The 20,794-nt window shown below is 43.6% G+C and overlaps 1 protein-coding gene across 2 annotated transcripts in view; it reads right to left on the reverse strand.

Moving 5' to 3' along the window:
* CACNA1C (calcium voltage-gated channel subunit alpha1 C) overlaps nucleotides 1-20,794 on the reverse strand; it is a 594,404-nt gene that overhangs the window by 65,370 nt on the left and 508,240 nt on the right. Inside the window, exon 29 of one of the 2 annotated variants that reach the window (XM_024210494.2) lies at nucleotides 7,031-7,114. In XM_024210494.2, coding sequence (XP_024066262.1) covers nucleotides 7,031-7,114 — 84 coding nt within the window. Of the gene's footprint in view, nucleotides 1-7,030; nucleotides 7,115-7,678; nucleotides 7,763-20,794 lie in introns of both variants that reach the window. The other variant, XM_024210493.2, reaches the window with a different exon arrangement.

The following is a 20,794-nucleotide window of genomic DNA, read 5'->3' on the forward strand; positions in this document are numbered from 1 at the left end:
AGCAGACCTGGCTTCTGCTTTGGAATTAATTTTTTTAATACCAGAATTAAAGGTAAGAGAGTAAATAAATAAATAAGTTTAGCTGCTTCTTAGGAGTGGCCAAAAATATATACTCAGCCACGAAAGGCAACTGAAATAATCAAATGTTTAGGGTTACATTTTTTAAAGCATTTTGCGGGAGAGAATTTAGCTGTGCAATATTTGTTAAAATTGAGAGGCAAAGTTTTGAAAATGTAGTTACATAATGGGCTTGAAAATAAGCCAATTTAAAAGTGAATCTGGCAGAAATTGTGTCACTACCTGAAGTTTTCTCATATGCAACTAACTGTGGTGCACAGTGAGTGGAGTGAGACCTGTCACGGTATCTCTGAAAGGTACAGCTGAGAGAGTAGTTACTGAAATGCATTCTAAAGCTCAACTCAGAAGTAGGCCTTAGCTTGGTGCAATGTGCACTAGTGGTGAATTCTCTTCAGTGTCACTGAGATGGCTTCATTGGGGGGTTGCCTGGGTAAGGACTTAGAAAAACTGAGGAGAACCTCAGGATCTGACCCATCTGCACACCTTCTAATTACAATGCTGAACACAGAGGCATGCTAACAAACATGCACACACACTGAGATATACATGCATGTGTACAGTCACCCAAAAGCATGCAGATAAACATGCCTACGTACATATGCTCTCAGATATTTGCAGCCAGCCACCCACACGCACTCCAACAGATGTGCAGATTAAGATATACACATACACTCAGATACTGTGTTCATATACTCAGACATACACAAAACACCCACACCCACACCTACTCCAAGGTACACACAACTCCATCAACAACCATGCACACCCATATGTGTGCGTGTGACAACCTCCCTCTTGGCCAACACATCTGGGATTGAACTGGGGACCTCGAGAGCTAAAAGCATGAGCTGCTACATCTTGAGAGAAACAGCTTAGCCCCTCTAGCTGGGGGGCTGTACCAACTCATATCCTGTAAGGACTGGCACTGAGGGAGACCTGTAACACACCCTCACCAATGGGTTACCTGTGCACACAAATACATACATGCATACACACTGATTCAGATCTAAAGAGATGCACACTCTGACTTAGATCTGTAGCCCTACAGATCGCTATCCAAACACATTCAGGAACATATACTACAACCAAAGGAATACACTTACAAAAGCTCCTGCCCCCCACATCCTAATGAAGTTTTTGATCTGGGAATTTTTCTAAAAAACTTGTCAAGGGGAAACCCAGTGCATGCAGTATTGCACACACAGATGTGAGTATAAAGCTACACAGAAACCGAGGCACCTATTGATCTATCTTAGGGTTTTCCATAGCACCTATTGCTGTAGTGCGTAAGTGCTTCCCAGGTAAATCTGATCTGCATGGGAAGGTCTCTGGTAGAATTCATGGAATCTTCATACATATCCACACATCTACAATTTCTCATGACAAAGTAAGCTGAGCCAGGTAGGTTCACCTTCAAGAAATGATTACACGGAATGCTACCAGCACCTTCTGAGACCCTATCTCAAACTAAGCTTGGTCAATTGCTAATCTTAACTGATCCTGAGGGGTCTAAAGCTCTTCATCTAGTGGAGCATGTGTGTGTGTTTTCTCGCTTTTTCAGACTCCAAGTCTATTGGAACAAGACAAGACAGTATGCAGACAAAAAAGGCAGGTTTGTTCAGACCCACAAACAGTGAGCAAGCAACAAGCTCCTTAATAGAACGGGAGGGGTGCATCGATAAACTACATCACACTTCTTGGGAAGATGACAACTGTCCATTTGATGTGGGCTGCTATTTCCAATGCCCATCTGCTAAAGCTGTAGTATACCAAGTGCTGCTAGCAGGAAGGGAATCTGACAGGACACACCAACATACAACACATTCTCTTATTCAATAGTGTTATAAGTGCAAGGGGATTTCAAACACTTCAAAACAAACTCCATCCTTAGCTGCTGCTCATTTATCAGTGCATCAAAAGATTGTGCAACAATGATTAATTTTTTTTAGTAACAAATGTTAGGAACTTAGAGCAAAGGACTTGCCTAGATAAAGAGAGAAAATTTAAACATGCCAGGTAACAAAAAGACATGTGCAGAAATCTGTGGGAACTGTATAGTAGGAGGGAACTCTTTAGAGGGGACACAGGGACCATCACTAAGTGCCATTGGTACTTTCTATTCAGGGAATAGGGCTGCCCCTGGCTGCCTTCTCAGCTGAGAAAAACAATTGTTTATTTGGACAGATACGGTCTTACAGAGGCATGCCATTTATCATACTTTTCTATGTATTTTGAAATACAAAGCTGAAAGATTTAGGAGCTAGCCTGAAAACAAATGCTTTTGAATTCAGACAGGGATGGAAAAGAGAGGGGGCCATGTTTGGTGTATTCCTCCCTTTTTTCATGTACAAATTCCATGGTAATGAAACATATCATATTGACAGCCCTGAAGACCTCTGTTTATCCACAGAACAGGTACAGCATGAGTAGCAATAGCATGAGCTTCCCTACAACACCCTGACAATGTGCCTCAAACCTTCTCCTACGTGGGAAGAAATCATGGGAATTACACTGAAAAGATACATTTGATAACTGAGTCCATCGCCTCGACAGCGCAGGGTTGTTCCCTATAGTATATTTTCAGGCTTTAAATGTTCCCAATGAATGGACTTCCATCATTTTACTTGGAAGATTATTCCATAGATGAATCTCTCAGTCAGGAGCGTTCCCCTGATATTTAGCATAATTCCCACTTCATTACTTATAGCTATTATTCCCCTTTCATCATCCTACATGATGGGCATTAGAAGGTTTTAAAAATGGGAGAGCCAAGCAACCAAAACGGGTCAAATCTGAATGGCACTGCAACCCCATGCACCAGGTTGCAATGCCACTCATTCACATTTGGCCTATGGTGCAGGGGCAGCCATCATGAAAAAAGTGTGTGCAGGGAGGAATGGCCCTTTGGCCCCTGTTTCCCATGCCTATGCTATATGATGCCTCTCCATCTTTCAGTGTTTGTAGACTATTTCCAGGCTGCTCTCTTAGGGCTTGTCTACATGGTGCCTTAGTCCAAACTACCTGGGGGGCAAATTCTAATGCGCAGCAGTATATCGCGCGCCAACTGAACTGTATGGCCCCTACTGGTGTGCACTAGAAGTTCCCTAATGTTTGAAACAGGACTACATTAACGAGCACTAGGGAACTTCGAGTGCTCACCAGCAGCGGCCACGCAGGCCAGTTAGCATGCTCCACACTGGGGTGCACCATGTAGACAAGTCCTTAGTTGTCTCTTTGACAAGCAGTATATATGGAGAGCTCTTCAGTTTTCTGCAGACAAATCCATCTCCCCACCCCCGAAATCATTTTAACTGCCATTCTTTGAACTCCCAGGGGAACTGATGGGCAGGATCCCCTGTGAGAATAACATGAGGGGGAAAGGAGTCTAGGAGAGCTGGCTGTATTTTAAAGAATCCTTATTGAGGTTGCAGGAAAAAAAACATCCCAATGTGTAGAAAGATCAGTAAATATGGCAGGCGACCAGCTTGGCTTAACAATGAAATCCTTGCTGACCTTAAACGCAAAAAAGAAGCTTACAAGAAGTGCAAGATTGGACAAATGACCAGGGAGGAGTATAAAAATATTGCTCAGGCATGCAGGAGTGAAATCAGGAAGGCCAAATCACACTTGGAGTTGCAGCTAGCAGGAGATGTTAAGAGTAACAAGAAGGGTTTCTTCAGGTGTGTTAGCAACAAGAAGAAAGTCAAGGAAAGTGTGGGCCCCTTACTGAATGAGGGAGGCAACCTAGTAACAAAGGATGTGGAAAAAGCTAATGTACTCAATGATTTTTTTGCCTCTGTCTTCACGAACAAGGTCAGCTCCCAGACTGCTGCACTAGGCAGCAGAGTATGGGGAGAAGGTGACCAGCCCTCTGTGGAGAAAGAAGTGATTCGGGACTATTTAGAAAAACTGGACGAGCACAAGTCCATGGGACCGGATGCGCTGCATCCGAGGGTGCTAAAGGAATTGGCGGATGTGATTGCAGAGCCATTGGCCATTATCTTTGAAAACTCATGGCGATCGAGGGAGGTCCCGGATGACTGGTAAAAGGCTAATGTAGTGCCCATCTTTAAAAAAGGGAAGAAGGAGGATCCAGGGAACTACAGGCCAGTCAGCCTCACCTCAGTCCCTGGAAAAATCATGGAGCAGGTCTTCAAGGAATCAATTCTGAAGCACTTAGAGGAGAGGAAAGTGGTCAGGAACAGTCAGCATGGATTCACCAAGGGCAAGTCATGCCTGACTAACCTAATTGCCTTCTATGAGGAGATAACTGACTCTGTGGATGAAGGGAAAGCAGTGGATGTGTTATTCCTTGACTTTAGCAAAGCTTTTGATACAGTCTCCCACAGTATTCTTGCCAGCAAGTTAAAGAAGTATGGGTTGGATGAATGGACTATAAGGTGGATAGAAAGCTGGCTAGATCGTCGGGCTCAACGGGTAGTGATCAATGGCTCCATGTCTAGTTGACAGCCGGTTTCAAGTGGAGTGCCCCAGGGGTCGGTCCTGGGGCCGGTTTTGTTCAATATCTTCATTAATGATCTGGAGGATGGCGTGGACTGCACTCTCAGCAAGTTTGCAGATGACACTAAACTGGGAGGAGTGGTAGATACGCTGGAGGGTAGGGATAGGATACAGAGGGACCTAGACAAATTAGAGGATTGGGCCAAAAGAAACCTGATGAGGTTCAACAAGGACAAGTGCAGAGTCCTGCACTTAGGACGGAAGAATCCTGTGCACTGTTACAGACTAGGGACCGAATGGCTAGGATGCAGTTCTGCAGAAAAGGACCTAGGGGTTACAGTGGACGAGAAGCTGGCTATGAGTCAACAGTGTGCCCTTGTTGCCAAGAAGGCTAACGGCATTTTGGGCTGTATAAGTAGGGGCATTGCCAGCAGATCGAGGGACATGATCATTCCCCTCTATTCTACATTGGTGAGGCCTCATCTGGAGTACTGTGTCCAGTTTTGGGCCCGACACTACAAGAAGGATGTGGAAAAATTGGAAAGAGTCCAGCGGAGGGCAACAAAAATGATTAGGGGGCTGGAACACATGACTTATGAGGAGAGGCTGAGGGAACTGGGATTGTTTAGTCTGCAGAAGAGAAGAATGAGGGGGGATTTGATAGCTGCTTTCAACTACCTGAAAGGGGGTTCCAAAGAGGATGGATCTAGACTGTTCTCAGTGGTACCTGATGACAGAACAAGGAGTAATGGTGTCAAGTTGCAGTTGGGGAGGTTTAGGTTGGATATTAGGAAAAATTTTTTCACTAGGAGGGTGGTGAAGCACTGGAATGGGTTACCTAGGGAGGTGGTGGAATCTCCTTCCTTAGAGGTTTTTAAGGTCAGGCTTGACAAAGCCCTGGCTGGGATGATTTAGTTGGGAATGGTCCTGCTTTGAGCAGGGGGTTGGACTAGATGACCTCCTGAGGTCCCTTCCAACCCTGATATTCTATTATTCTATGATTTGTCAATATCTTTCTAGTAGTGGGGTGCCCAAAACCTAATGCAGCATCCCAGGTAAAGTTACAGCAGGGCACTATTACTTCTCTGCTGCATGATATGATACCTCTACTGTACATATACAACCCAAAACTGCATTGGCCTTTTCTGCTGCCATGTCACAATGCAAATTCATGTCCAATTTGCTATCCAGTAACACCTTTTTGCAGTATTTCTACTTCTCAGGTTTCTCTAAACGGAATTTCATTGTTATTTTTTTGTCCACGTTTCTATACTTTTTAAGTCCCTTTGTATTATATTTCTGTCCTGTTTTTTTTAACTCACTCTCATTTAGTGTATTTGCACATTTCATTAATGCATTACTCCCTCTTCCAGATCATTGATGAAGACATTAAATAAGGGTAAACCTGTGGTACCCTGAGAGCCCTCCTCCCAACTTGATAGACCAGGCTATTTTTATGGTCTTTTAGCCAGATTTCAATCCCCATGATTGTGCTCCTGTCCAAGTCATTTTGATTTAAGTTTCCAAATATGATTTATTGGGATTCTTGTCCCACTGATGTCTATGGGAGTTTTGCATTGATTTCAGTAAGAGCTGGCCTAAAGTATCAAATGCTTACCTCAAATCTAAATATAACGTACTATACCTCCTACGTTTCCTTCATCCACTAATTCTATAATTCTATCCTGTCCCATCAAAAAAACTATAAAGTTTGCTAGTAAAATATATTCTTTATAAACCTAATGCTACTCATTTCAGTCTCCAGGGGCCATTCAATCCTTGGCCTGCCTGCTGAGATAACCAGAAGTGGTGCCAATTGTGCTGGTGGATTTTGTGATGTGTAAATGTGTCCAGTGGGAAATCGAATGAGACATGACCATGTACATTTTCTATGGATTTTTTTGGAGTGGTGGGGGAACCAAGGCATGGGGGGAAACTACCCTGTAAAATAATAGATTTTTTTTTAACCCACTTTACCTGATCTCAAATGAAAATGGAAAAGTAGGGACAGGTTTCTCTGTGGCTACTGGGGTGCTGGGATTTTTTTGGAGGAAAACCAAGGGGCATCAACACAAAAGATTCTAACTTTGGTTCCCACAGTTCCACCTCGAAAGAGTTGCCTTTAGATCTCTGTGGAGTGGAAAGTATCACAATGCCATGGAGAGTCCTGGGCTGGGACTACTCCAGCAACTTCCCATGGCACAAATCTCACTCTCACTTACACTCCACATTTCCCATTGATTTTCCTGCTATACAGTTTTACTCATGCCAGGCTGATTATGAGGGAAATAAAATGATGCAACAGTCAAAAAGTTCTCTAAGTCGTTCCAAAAGTGAAAACAAAAGAAAACAAAAAATAAAACAAATTTTCAAAACAACAAAAAACAATCTTTAAAAAGGGGGGGAGGGAAAAAAAGAAACAAAAAGAAAACCGGGAAAGACAAATGAATGTTAGAGCAGGCACGATCATGGACAGACGCCAGCTACTTACGTTCACCTCGGTGATTGCTATATCAACAATGCTACCCACAACAATCAAGGCGTCAAATGTATTCCATGCATCACAGAAATAGTGCTGCATGTTGCAGAGAAGCCGAGGAAAGAGAGAGAGAGAGAGAAAGAGAGAGAGAGAGAGAGAAAGAAAGGAAAAAAGGTAAAAAATATTAAAACAAAAATAAAACAAAAACAAAAAAAAGCATGAAAGAGGGAGAGAAGAGAAAAAAATAAGAAAAGAAAGAGGTTACGTGGGCATATTAAATAGTCTCTTACCACTTTATAGTACTGGCTGCTCAAACCTCTGTAAAGTTTCACATGATGGAGGGTATCAACAAAAGCCTGGTTAGTTAGAAAGTTACACTCAAGCATGTCTACTCTTTGGAGGGAAAAAAAGCACACACACCCCCAACTCTGTGCGCTTTCACCAGTCACAGCCGGGGGCGTGCTATGACAAGTGAAAAAGAAGGAGGCGGTTCCCCCTCCTTTTTTTTCCCTGGGAGAAGGAGAAGGACGACGGCAAGTTCAATAAAAGCATGACTAGAGGGGGGAAAAAAACCAGAAAAAAGAGAGAGAGAAGGAAACAGAGGAGGAGGAGGAGGAGGTGGTGGTGGTGGTATCCTGGGGAGGGTAGAGTAATACTCACATTAGTTTCACTGAGAATGACGTCTATAATGCTGCCAATTACGATGAGGAAGTCAAAAACATTCCAAGGATCACTAAAGTAACCCTACATAAGGAAGGGGCAGGCAGGATGGGGATTAAAAAGGAATGTTAGACAGACAAAAACAGTTCAAAATTACCATTAGAATTATTGCCTTGATACCTCAAGCAGTTTTGCTCTTAAATCTGCGCACTAGTTTAGAGACCAAAGACCAGTTCTTGCATCCCTTATGTGAGCTGTCCTTTCTCCAGCCAACGTAACCATTGAAGCCAGTTGGACTCCCTGCTTGAGTAAGGACTGCTTTGTGAGTAGGGGTTGCAGGACTGAGTCCTTCAAGTGTCAGAGCCACCTTTCTCTAAGTAACCTAATACCTTCCGCTATGCTGGTTTTCCTGGGTTGTGTAATTTTGGGGGGAGGGGTAAAGGAATGGTGACCCTTGGTTCTCTCCAGTATTCACTCCCATGCTGCAAATGAGAAACGGCCACTGGACCCACATTCAGGCTGTAATGGACTGTGCTGGGGCTATGAAAGACCAGGTGTCTCTTAAGAAAAGAGAAAGAGGGGCCTGATAAAATCAGGAGATGGGTTAGAAGGAGCTTTTACAACTCATTGCTTATCATGTTTGGTTCTTTGCCCAAACACCCTTTGTGGATTTGCAAGGCACCAACAGTTTCTACTGATTGTGCCTTAGATCTTCTCTTCAAGGCATCGAGGCAGACTGGTGCTCTTAGCAAGAGAGATGCAAAATCATGCTCTTAAGTGTCCCGAACGTCTGTTTGCCAGAAGCTGGGAATAGGTGATAGAGGATGGATCACTTGATGATTACCTGTTCTGTTCATTCCCTCTGAAGCACCTGGCATTGGCCACTGTCGGAAGACAGGATACTGGGCTAGATGGACCATTGGTCTGACCCAGTATGGCCGCTCTTATTGTCTTATGTTAGTGTTATTCTCCAGGCTCTTTATGAGATCCTGCTGATTGCCTCCCCACTCCCCAGTGGAGGGTCCTCAGCTCTGGCTGCTTTAAGTCAAATACATTAAAATATTTTACCCACTCTGTGAATTGATGCTGAGGGCAACTTTATGTGTCCAATTTGCCTACCAACCTTCAGGTGGCACCAGCCTCCACTGCCTACCATCCACCCCAATGATCCTGAGCAGTAAGGGGAGCTAGGATCCAGCATCCTTTTCACAAAGGCCTTATTCAGTCTGGCTGCTGAGCTTCTGGTTGTCTGTCTCTTTTTCAAATTAATATCTTGAGCAAAGATTTACAGTTACTCTCAAGATAATTCGTCAAGATTTGCAAAATATCTCTGACAAGAGCTCCCCTTTCCTACATAATCCCCCTTTTCTTCAGTTTTAGGAACAAACAAACAGGAACTCCTGTACTCCTGTTATGTATTTTGGTTGTGGAAGGATGGACTAATCTGACTTCCCTGATTCCCAGCTGTGTCTTGTTTCCAGCGATATTGAACCTAAGTTGCACTACGCTTGCTATTCTTAGTGCTGGAAAGTCACGTCATGGGTAAAGTGTGAGCCTGAGTTCCCAGGCAGCACTGCAGAAAGAAAAGAGGGGAGAACAAATAATCCCACTGCTAGCACTGCAAAAGTCAGACTTGGGAACCTGAGATTGTTGTGGGCACAACTAATATCTGGGTCAGACACTGGCGAGGAGTTCCCTTCTGAACCCTGGAAGGCAGCCCAGATGGACTCTTCCGGACTAGAGAACTCTCACATTTATGGGCCATGCCTTGGGCAGAACAAACAAATATGCAAACCCCACTTTCCGACTGAGCACACACCAGACAGTTGCTGTGAGGGGAATTGTTAGAATGGACTTTGAAAAGAGAAACAAGAAAAGAAACCTCATTCTGAAAAACACAGCGAGCGTTTTCGTGTGCAAACATGAAATAGGTTTGTTCAAAACCTGAACTCTTAAAAAAAATCTGCCCAGTGAGTGTAAATTTCCCACTTCATATCCCATATTACACAGTCTGCTACTTGGGGAGAGGAAACAGGAGCAAAAGCAAATTTAGGGAATATTATTATTCAGCATCCAGCCTAGAAAATACACAGCAAACATTAGCATGAGCACAGCGGTGATCTCCAGCATTTCTAGCAACCAGATGGACCTGGAATAAAAGTGTAATTAGACTTCACCAAGGGGAAGGGGAGGGAGAGAATGGCAGATTAAACTGTAAAGGCACTCACATTTTGAACAAATAAAGAACACATACAGATCACACAGAGCTGCAAGAAGGTGCCTGTGTGACCTGACATGACCTCAGCCCTGAGGGCACCTGAAGAATCAAGAGAATAAAGCAGAAGACAATGGGCCCGATCCTACAACCTTTCTTCATGAGTACAGTCCCACTGAGGTAGTGGCACAGCTCACATACTGAAGATCTGCAGGATCAGACTCAGTAACATGTCTACCTTCCATTTCCTTCTCTGTGTTCATCTACCAGCCTCAAGAAGGATGTCAGTGGGATTCCAAACAGCTCTTGAAATAGGAACTTTGAGTTTGCTTTTATGCAGCAACAAGGGTGAAGTTCATACCTGTCTGATTGTTTGGGCTGTGCCCACCAAAATGGTAGCTGTTTACTTTTAAATCCATGGATACTTTGTATGGTTTAAACAGCTCTTTAGCAAGCACGGGAGATGCCGCCATCAGATTATACCAACTTTACAGCAGATCATAGTTTGGGCCTAACCAGGTTTTAATGAATACCCGGACTCCCAGCCCAACAGCCAATTTTCAAATGGCAGCTCTGCTGATCCCAGTCAGCCATTGGCTCATTCTGAAAGTCGTGAGTCATGGTCTTGTCACCTTAGTCTCCATAGGAGGCACACCCTCTAATGACCCACTGTTGCCCATGTGTGAGGTACACTCAAATAACTCCTCTTTTCCTCACACACCTGGGTTGTTTGATAAAGAGGAACTACTGCTACTCTTCCAGTTTTATTCATCCCCACACCCAACAGTCCATTTTTTAAGAACTGAATTCAAAAATACGATTTTAAAATCATTTCCCTCCTCCTCTCCCAACCCCTCTCTATAGCAAAAAGAGGGGCTTGAATCAAGAAGATATTATTCATAGTCACACAGTCTAAAGAAATCATAGAGCGCTGCTGCTTATATTCTTCAAATAAGGTGCAAGGAATACTTTGTTTGTTTGGAAATTAATTAAATCCTTCCTTAAAAGCCAATCCTTCTTAGAGACATCATCTGAAAACTGCCCATGTGATTGCTTGGTTTTGGATTATAGCTTGTAATCTTGTCAAGAGTTACAAGCACATATTGAGAGTGAATTAGACCCCTTTGGGATTTGCTTGTTATGACCTCAAAGTACCTCTCAAAGCCAGATTCCTTGTTGGAGAGAATCACGGTGGTTGATGAAAGACAAGCTGACTGAGGAAGGAGCTTTCAGTCAAATAAAGAGGTAGCAGTTCCAAACTATTTTTCCCACCAGAAAGTTTTGATTTTTTCTCTCCAGGGAAGGAGGGGGAAGTGAGCTGAAGGCACTGTTTATTTTTGCAATAAAGGAATTTAGAGTGCAATACCATAATTTACCCTTAAAGGGAGACGCTCACCCTACTTCAGCCATAGAGTTACATATCACTGTGCTGAACTCTCCTGGGATTTACAGAGGAATTGCAGTCACCCCCTTGTGGGAATTTTTTGGAGTACATGATATCTATGGAGCTTGTGTGGAGGGAGGCCAGGTTGGTTACTCATGAGCATGAAGTACCCATCATTACAATAAAACACACACATTTGCTGCCCCTCTCTGCACTCCCCCCAAAAAGGAACTGTTAGCAAATCACCCCAGGATCAATTAATTAATGAAAAGCTGATCATACATATGCAGTGACTGACCGGAGTGGAATCTCATTTGTGCAGGGGAGCAGACATGGTATCACTTCAGAATGAATATGCCAATCATCTTTAGGTTTCTTGGCTGCTGAGTTCAGCTAACAAGATACTGTGGTTTGTTTCAACACTAATGGAGCCACTGTGATCTCTGGAGACTATGGCTTTTACATCCTGTGAAAATACTCCTAAATACAGTAGCTGGGAAGCCTTGTTAACAGCAGAGAAAATGCCCACTAGAGGCTGTCTGAAGGTCTGAGCTCATAGCCACTTGGGACTCAAACTCAGAACTGTGGGGGACGGTTCTAGCCCAAACCAGGCTACCCCATGCACAGAATTCCTAAGGAGAAAAGGGGGTGGGGTGCTGATTAGTGATCCCAGCTGGGTTAGGAGTACACAACCCAGTGGAAATTCCAGGGTCACCTCTGTGCTAATTGATGTGCAGGTATTTCTTTGCTTAGCCACAGGTGCTCAATGTTTTCTTACTACAAGGTTTGCAAAAATTAACTAGTCTCTCCCTCTGTAAAACATATGTAGATAAAGGGTGTAGCAAAGCCTCAGTGTTTCTATTGGGTGGGATCTGAATGTAGGTCAGATGGTCCCCAATGGAAGAAGCTGCTACAGTACTGCAGAAAAATGGGAAAGATATAGAAAGGAAGGAGGAAAGAGAGAGAGAGAGAGAGAGAAGATGGGGGAACTAACAGGAAAGAATATTGACGGGATGATCTGGTCTCAGAGTACCTAAAATAAATCTGCAAGTCTAGACAATGGAAAGAAACATTAGTCTTAAGCCAGGTGTGTGTTGGAAGAGGGAGTTTATGGGAGGGAGGGAAAGGGGCTGGTTCAAGGATGACTTCCTGATAAGGAATGTGATTTCTTAGGAGAGTAAAAATTCTGTTTGATTGGAATGGCCATCAACTCAGACTTTGCTGATGATCTGCAAAGGTAGCTGAGCTACCACAATCTGGTAGTAGCACAGTACCTTCATGTTCAACACGGGAATGCATTTTTGAAACTCTTGCAGGCCACTTGGAGTTGTGGGGTTCACCTCCGGGCTTTTACTGAAAGCGTCCGCACTGGAAAGTGGCAAGGCAAGGGGGCATCTCTTTATGAAGAAATTTAAACTGAATCACATATATTCTGTCATTTGAATCTTGGCGCACAGTCTCACCGGCATGGCTGAGAGAATCACATGTATTCTGCAGAATATTACAAAGCTACAATAACAACTGACATCAAATGGAGATAATGCAAATTATGTTAAGATGCCATTTAGCCATAACAGCAATCATGGAAATTAGCAGTGCCTAGTAGAGAAGAAATAAACTGGAGGATGCAGCTGCTTGCAGATCATGACAGACTGTAGGAAAACAGCACCTATTTGCATACTATCAGCTCTCACTCATTGATGGATTAATTTTGAGAGACAGAGTCATCGCAATTCACCTACTGCTTGTCGTAATGAGTCATTGCTGCAGGGAACTACACAAATCCTCTACTTCATCAAAGCTATAAACAGTCAAAGGAGACAAGTTCTTCAACTTCTGAGTCAGTTCCAAAAATCCAAGTGTTTTTAAAGGAACATGCTGCTGCTCTTTGCTTATTTAACAAGAAAGCAGCCCCATCCTTTTAGGGCAAGACTCATTTTTAATAATCTGGATATCTTTATTTTACACTTCAGTCTCACTTCTGATTCATGAGCTCTCATATTTCCCGCAGTAAGAAGCTACCGAAAGCAGATGGGTGGTTTTCCCCTGGGATTTAATGGACCGCCCAGACATATTGTCTCTAGCATGTCAGAATCAAAGATGTTGCAGGGACTGGATGGCTCTGTGACTGGTAATAGAACACAGATACGTTCATTTCTAGGTCTCTGGCTGAATCTGGCTCAGATTATCAGTGACCAAAAATTATTATCCTCTGATTACTGTTTGACAAGGTGCAGTAGCTAAAATAGGTTATTGGTCTCTGTTTTGTTCCCAGTGGACAAGAGTCCCCATCTCTCTCTCATACACACACATGGAAAATCTTCACCCCAATTGGCACTAACTGGCCTCCTGGCTGGCAGTCTTAAAAGGAAGAAAATACTTATAGAATCTGAACTACTCTTTTTCCTTAGAGGTGGTCTCTCCAGGTCAGGTGTAAGGGCAATGTTGAGCATGCCTGCCCTGCAGCAGTCTGTATTGTATCCGTTTTGTGGCTAAAGGACTTCCATTTCCAGATCTTACACTACGGTTCATCTCACCCAGCACTATTTTCGCTTGCAAATAATCAAATAGGTCCTTTCCCACCTGGATGATAGTGCAGTTGGTAACTCATATCTTTAGTTTCTTCATTTTTCTAGGTAGCTGTCACTCTGGTATATAAGCACTCAGCCATGTGTGAGGTCTGAAATTCAATGTGTGACCTTAGGGGGCCTGTGCCCTAGATCAGGTTAGAAGCATGGCAGAGGCAATGCCCTGTATCTCTGGAGATGGCACCCAGCAGCGAAAGCGCCTCCTAGTGGTGGCAGGAATATCTTTCAGGCCTGCACAGTGGGAAGGGATGGAGAATAATGACTCTGAACAATGACTGTAACTAGATGAAATCCTCCTGGGAAACTGTTGTTGCTGTTGGCTTGGATTCTTCTTAGTTTTGTGGGAAAGGAGGGTAAGGAATGGCAGGAGCCTGCACGCACCGATGTTTCAGGCCTCCCTGACATAAAAACATGAACACAAGGAATAGGAATTGAATGCTCCCCTATCTCCATTGCTGGTCCCCTGGAACAATGAAATCAGCCTTCTTGATCTTCATCCAGATGGAACCCTTTCGATCCAGTGAAGCTCTGTAAAGAGCCATGGGCTCTTTCCAAGAATAACATCATCATGAATACCCCATGCCATGGTCATGGTAGCAGGATATAACCCACAGGAAACATTACACTCCAGTCAGAACACTGACTTGATGGAAAGACTGAAAAATGGCTGTGACGGCTAGCTATGCCTGAACATTTCATATTCTGTATATTGATAACCATGTGCAATTTGCTATCATGTCACATTAGGGAGAAACTACAGGCTTCTACATTGGCGGACTCCCCAAGGGCTACAATGAACAGGTTCTGTCATGATTAAGTATGAGAGAGAATGCACCAAGACAACAGCACAGAAGAAGGAAAGAACAAAAAGCTGGACTTTGCTATAAGAACATAAGAACATAAGAATGGCCATACTGGGTCAGACCAAAGGTCCATCTAGCCCAGTATCCTGTCTTCCGACAGTGGCAAGTGCCAGGTGCCCCAGAGGGAATGAACAGAACAGGTAACCGTCAAGTGATCCATCCACTGTCGCCAATTCCCAGCTTCTGGCAAACAGAAGATAGGGACACCATCCCTGCCCATCCTGGCAAATAGCCATTGATGGACCTATCCTCCATGAATTTATCTACTTCTTTTTTGAACCCTGTTATAGTCTTGGCCTTCACAACATCCTCTGGCAAAAGAGGATATAAAAGAGATTCCCTCTTTTTAGGGAAGGGAGCATGACCCAAAAGAAGCTGTCCCCTGCAAAAAACAACTATGAGCTGAGATATTGCTAGCAACATGTAAGGACACCGCTACCAATCATTGACCTTTATCACTGATGCTTCCAGGACTGTCGTAGTCCAGCTTTCCATAGCCGCTTCTACATGAGAATAGGAGCAAATGCTTTGCTTTTAAAAAAAATCAGTTTCACTTCCCTCTTTCTGAAAGAGATCCCATGTTCTTTAAATACCAAAACAAGTGGGATGCAATGCTGGATTTGTGAGTGGAGGCTTCTGCCTGCACATCTCTGGAAATGAAGAATCTTTTATCCTTATTTTGGTGGAGGATGAGCCAGGAAGTGGTAACAGACTGGAAAGCATCCAGAATCAGTGAGAGATGTCTTAGGAGGGGATACAGACTCTGTTCATGTAGGTGCCATGAGATGGAGCTGGACGTCTTGTCTGGCATGGCTGGTACAGAGGTATGGTGACCCACTGGAACAACTCTACACTCAAGTGACAGTCCTGAGAGATATGCATCATATGTTTTTAGACTGTTTGGTTTACTGTAGTTTTCTCTCTGTTTTTTTTTCAAAACGGCCCTGATTTCACAGAGTACAGTTTGCCATCTATAAATAACACCATCACCAATACTCGTTCTTATGCATCAATCTCAAAGTGTATTATAAAGGAGGGTCAGCATCACTATGCCCATTTTACGCTTGGGGAAACTGAAAAGCATAGAGCAGTAAAGTGACGTGGCCAATCCGGCCAGTGGCAGAGTGGGGGATAGAAATCAGGTTTCTTGGCCACAGTCCAGTGCCTTATTCGTAGGCAACACTGCCTCTGACATCATTTCCTAACAGGACAGAAAGTACTGTGTAGATGGAGCCTTGCTGTACCCTCTTATTTGGCATTGTTTTTAAATGAAGAGAACCTGTGAGAACTTTTGACCATTTTGCATGAGCCTGTCTGAAGTGACAGAGGTTTGGGATTTCCCTTCTGTCGGTGAGAACAAGTAACTTTTCCCTGATATTGTTCCCTTTCAGTGCCGCTGCCGTTGCTGCAGGCACCATTGTGAATGAGACCCCAGTGCACCATCCCACTGTGCTTTTAACACAGCGTTAATAATTTTCTATATTAATAAAGAGTAATAGCTAATACTGTGCTTCCTACACCGCTGCATTGTGTAGTCATATCATTATTTTTGATCACTCATAATGACATTAAAACCCTCAAGTGCCAGACTGGAAATAAATCTGTCACAATGTTGCAGAAATATGCAAATTCCCTGGGTACGTTTACTGTGAAGGAAAAGGTCCCTCCTTAACGAAGCTCCTATTCAGCATCTTAGTATTTATCTTTGCCTACCAGATTTCCTATCAGTCCTCTAGGAGGTTGGCTAATCACACTGCACAGCCCTTGCTGGAGAAAATTAGAACAGTTACATATAATTCATAATAAAGAGTACAGGATAAATTTTGTGTTGTTGAATGGTGTTGGATTGTCAATCCCAGAAGGAGGATGTCCTCTATCCTATAAGCACATAGGCAGTGGCAGTGCAAGCATCCTCCCCATCTCTCACCAATGTGCTTCCACCATGACAAAATGGGGAACACTTCTAAGGGCAAAGGGGAGTTCATTCTCCATGTTCATTCAGTTCTTGGCCTCTCCACTGGGATTGCCAATAAAGAGATCAATTGTGCTGCTTTTTTATGTGACATGGACCCCATCCACTAGAAAACTAGCTCATTTCATACAGGACGTCGACTAGCATTCAGAGTGAAGAATTTTGATCCCTGCTGACCAGGGCTCAATTGGAACCAGTGACCTAGAAATTTGTGTAAAGCTTTGTGTCCTGTTATCAATCCAGTTCCCTCTATTCATTTATCCGATGAATACTTTTCACATTGCACAATTTGTTTGTCTGGGGTAGCTGCATCCTATATCTGTGAAGTTTAACTATATTGCCTGCTTTCCTCTCCTTTAAATTCCTACCAATGATCAGTGTCCCACAACTGGTAGAGTAGGTTCAACAACAAATGGGATTTATGGTTTGCAGATCATACAGTCATCCTTGCTTTTAATGAATACCTGGCCCAACAGCCAATTTTCACAATTGGTGTAACATCAGGGTGACCACTGGGGCCAAATTTTGTCTTCAGATGAACATGGAAGCCAATGGATCCAATTATCTCAGTTACAGTAACATAACATCACTGAAAACTCATTGAAATCTAAAGGAAGCACTAATGAGGATTCCTTGGATGTTTGCATAAGGGACTAGATCCATTATTTGCTGTGTTGAGGCCTGTCGTCTGAAAGATGTTAGCAGAGCAATCCTGTTCCTGAGTCCCCCGCTGTGTAGTTTGTTACATTACTCTGTATTGGAGTGTTTGTTGTTCAGTGGTCTTTTTTCTATTTCAAATGTATTTTTTAACCTAAAAAAACAACAAGGGGGCCACTGGACTCCTTGTTGTTTTTGTGGATGCAGACTAACACGGCTACCCCCTGATTTTTTAACCTAATGAGCGTGCACTCTAAATAAGAGGAATGCGATTTCCCTTTCTTCAGATGACCCCTTCATCTAATAGGCTTTATGGAACAGAGCCAGAATGGTATCTGTCTGAGGGCCCATAATAAACAACAACAGTCACCTTGATGCTTGTCCTGCAACAATCCCTGTCACATATGCTCTGTGCATGAATGGCATTTAGTCACTGACTCATGTGTGGGGTGGGGTGGATCCACACACCCTGGCAGAACTGTGGGGAAGACTGTTATAAGAGGCACAATCCCTCCCTAATCCCATTTCTGCTTTCTTCCTCCACCTGGACTCCATCTTTCCAAGGCTCCCCAGGCATGCAGGGTGCAACCTGCTCCCCGAGGTGCATCTGACCAACTTCTCAGGCCAGTGAGGAGGGGACATGGGCTCATGGCCTCTCCTCCTCTCTGCCCTTCTATGCCCCTCCTCCCAGAGGTGCATGGAGGAAGCAGACCTTCTGTTTCCCTAAGCACAGGAATGTTAATTACCTTTGTCCCCTACCAGCCATAGACAGATGTAAATAATGACTACGTGTAGGGAATACAATGGAGAGAGCAAGTCTATTGAAGGGCCCCCTACCACATGTACCTGGGCAGGGGCTTGAGACAGTCTGATCCTTTATGTATAGATCTAATTACTAATCACTGTTATTTATGTACATTATGGTAGCAGCCCAGATGTGCTAGGTGCTGTTCAGACATACAGGAAGACACACGTTAGTATAAATTCTGTATAACTGAACTAGAAAAGAGGGTCATTCCCCCTGCCACACCAGTGGCCACATATTCAAATACCCTCACAACATGTATGCATTGCACTCCTAATCCCTGGCAAACAGGTAATTGCAAATGCACAGTCTCTTGTAAAAGGGAAGGACAGTCTTATGGCTAAAGCCCAGGACTGGCTATTGGGAGATTCAGGTTTTTTGCTTGCTTTTGCCACAGATGTCCTATGTGACCTTGGGCTAATCACTTACGCCTGATTCATCAAAATACTTAAACACATGCATAATTTTACATTCATGAAAAAGCCCATTGCTGTCAGTGGGATTAGGCATGTATTTAAGTTGCTCATGTATTTAATCCCCTTGCTGACTTTGGCCTTCACCTATCTGTGCCTCAGTTTCCCCCTCTTTGCAATGAGGATAATGATAATTTATCTATCACAGATTCACTCGTCTCACCCAGGGCCAAAACGACCTTGAGCCGATGTGCAGGTCAGTTCTGTGGTGTGCAGGGGGTGTATGTGGCTCTTCTGTGTGGCTCACGTGATGATGAGGACTCTGCATCAAACCCCGGCACCAGGGGTGAGTTTCACCTCTTATCCACACAAAAAGAGGTGAAATGTATCGAATATTAATTATTCACCCAGTTCCAATCCCCACAGAAGAGCACCTCAGGAGACTTTGTGAATGAGAAACCAATGCCCCTCAGACACGGGAGGTGCGACCCCTGCCAGGGAACTTCAGTAACATGTAGAAGCATAAATAAAATATCGTTCATTACCCTAAAAGTGATATGCCTCCTTCCTTGGTTTTTATTTCCATTTCCCTCTGTTTTTCTTTCCCTTCTTTATTTTTCTCTTTCCATCTCACTCTTTCATTCTACCCCCCTGTGCTTCTCTCTCTTTTCCTTTCCACTTTTCTGTTTAGTCGTCTTGTTGTCCATTTTATTAATGTTTTCCTCTTTCTGTGTCTTGTATTTTCTCTTCCTTTAAAAATACTCTCTCCTTCCTCCTACCCATTGTTTATACACAGTATTTCCTCTCCTGATTTTGTTTCTTTCCCTTTCCCTGAAACCCAATTTTTTGTTGTTATTCCTCTCCTTCCCCTCATACATGGTCTCTTTGTTCTCTCACTTTCTTCGGTCCTCACATCCTGTTGTCTGGTCCTTCCTTGCTCTCCTCATGTTCCAGTGTCTCTTCTCCAACTTTCAACCTCAAAGGAAGTGCATTATCTTTTTCCTCTCCTTATGGCCCCTCATATCTTTTTTTTCTTACCCCTCCTCTCTCTCTTTCCCTTTTCAGGCCCCTGCTCCCAATCACTAAGACATTAAAGGAAGGGGGCAGAATGCCCTTTCTGTTGCAGCTGGGTGGGTGAGCCAGTTAGCCAATACCTCCTTTAGCTCAGTGTCCTCTAGCTTGCTGTCTCCTGCACAGCAGAAAGGTTGAAACAGAGGCTGATGAGAGGAATCAGCCTGATGCCTATCCTGGCCGCCTCAAGTCCAGTGCAGAAAGAAATCACAGCATTTGAGCCTTTTAACAACCAGAACAGCCTAGTTAAAGTCTTTGGGTAGCCTGCACTCAGGAGTCTCATGGTATCTGGATGCTCTATTCCTGAATCTCACGGATAATCCAGCCCTGAGCTAACACCCCCTCTATGCTACAAATCCATGGCACTGCACCTCAGGGAACCCGGTTACAACAAAAATATGGTTCCTGGTTATCATGTGTGGATTGGACCTTAACTGTGTTTTATAACTGGTTAAACCTTGGACCACAGCTGAAATCCAGTCTACATTACAAATTGGAACAATATTTGTAATTGGGCTGGAGACAGCCTGGTTGCAGCCAGGTTTCCTGACATGGCTGCAATAGTGTAGAAAGGTCCTTAATCCGATCCTCCCAGGTGTGTCAGAGTCCTTGATATGACAGAGGGGCTCAAATCTTCTGGTGTTTGATGCCTGTTCAACAGCCTATGATAGATAGATATTTCTAAGATGACAAGAATGCAGCAATACAAAGAATGATAGATTTCAAAAATTAAGAACCATCATGAGAATGGTGCAATGGGAAGGTGTAAAAAATTCAGTAGCATGAGCAAAGGCTGGAGCATCCTAAAATATGTCATAACCAAGGCACAACAGATTGTGATCTCTCTGAAAAAGAAGAATGCAAGGAAAAAGAAGCAGCCAATGTGGCTTAGCGAAAGACACTCCAAAGATCTGAGTGTAAAAAAAGGAATTGCACTGAAATGGAGTAGTCAGGAGGGAACCAAAACAGATGAGTCAGTTTGCAGGCGTGAAAGGAAATATAAGAGCATCAAATGTATGATTAATGCTAAGTGAAGGGCTTAAAGGGGGAATAAAGACGGCCAAATATACCCAGAGAAAAAGAAATACTAGAGAGAAAGTAGATCTATTAATAAATGTGGAAGCATGCATCAATTAGGGCTGAGAATG

The sequence above is a fragment of the Terrapene carolina genome, unplaced genomic scaffold, assembly GCF_002925995.2.
Source record: "Terrapene carolina triunguis isolate 2854851 unplaced genomic scaffold, T_m_triunguis-2.0 Scaffold190, whole genome shotgun sequence".
Taxonomy (NCBI): domain Eukaryota; kingdom Metazoa; phylum Chordata; order Testudines; family Emydidae; genus Terrapene; species Terrapene triunguis.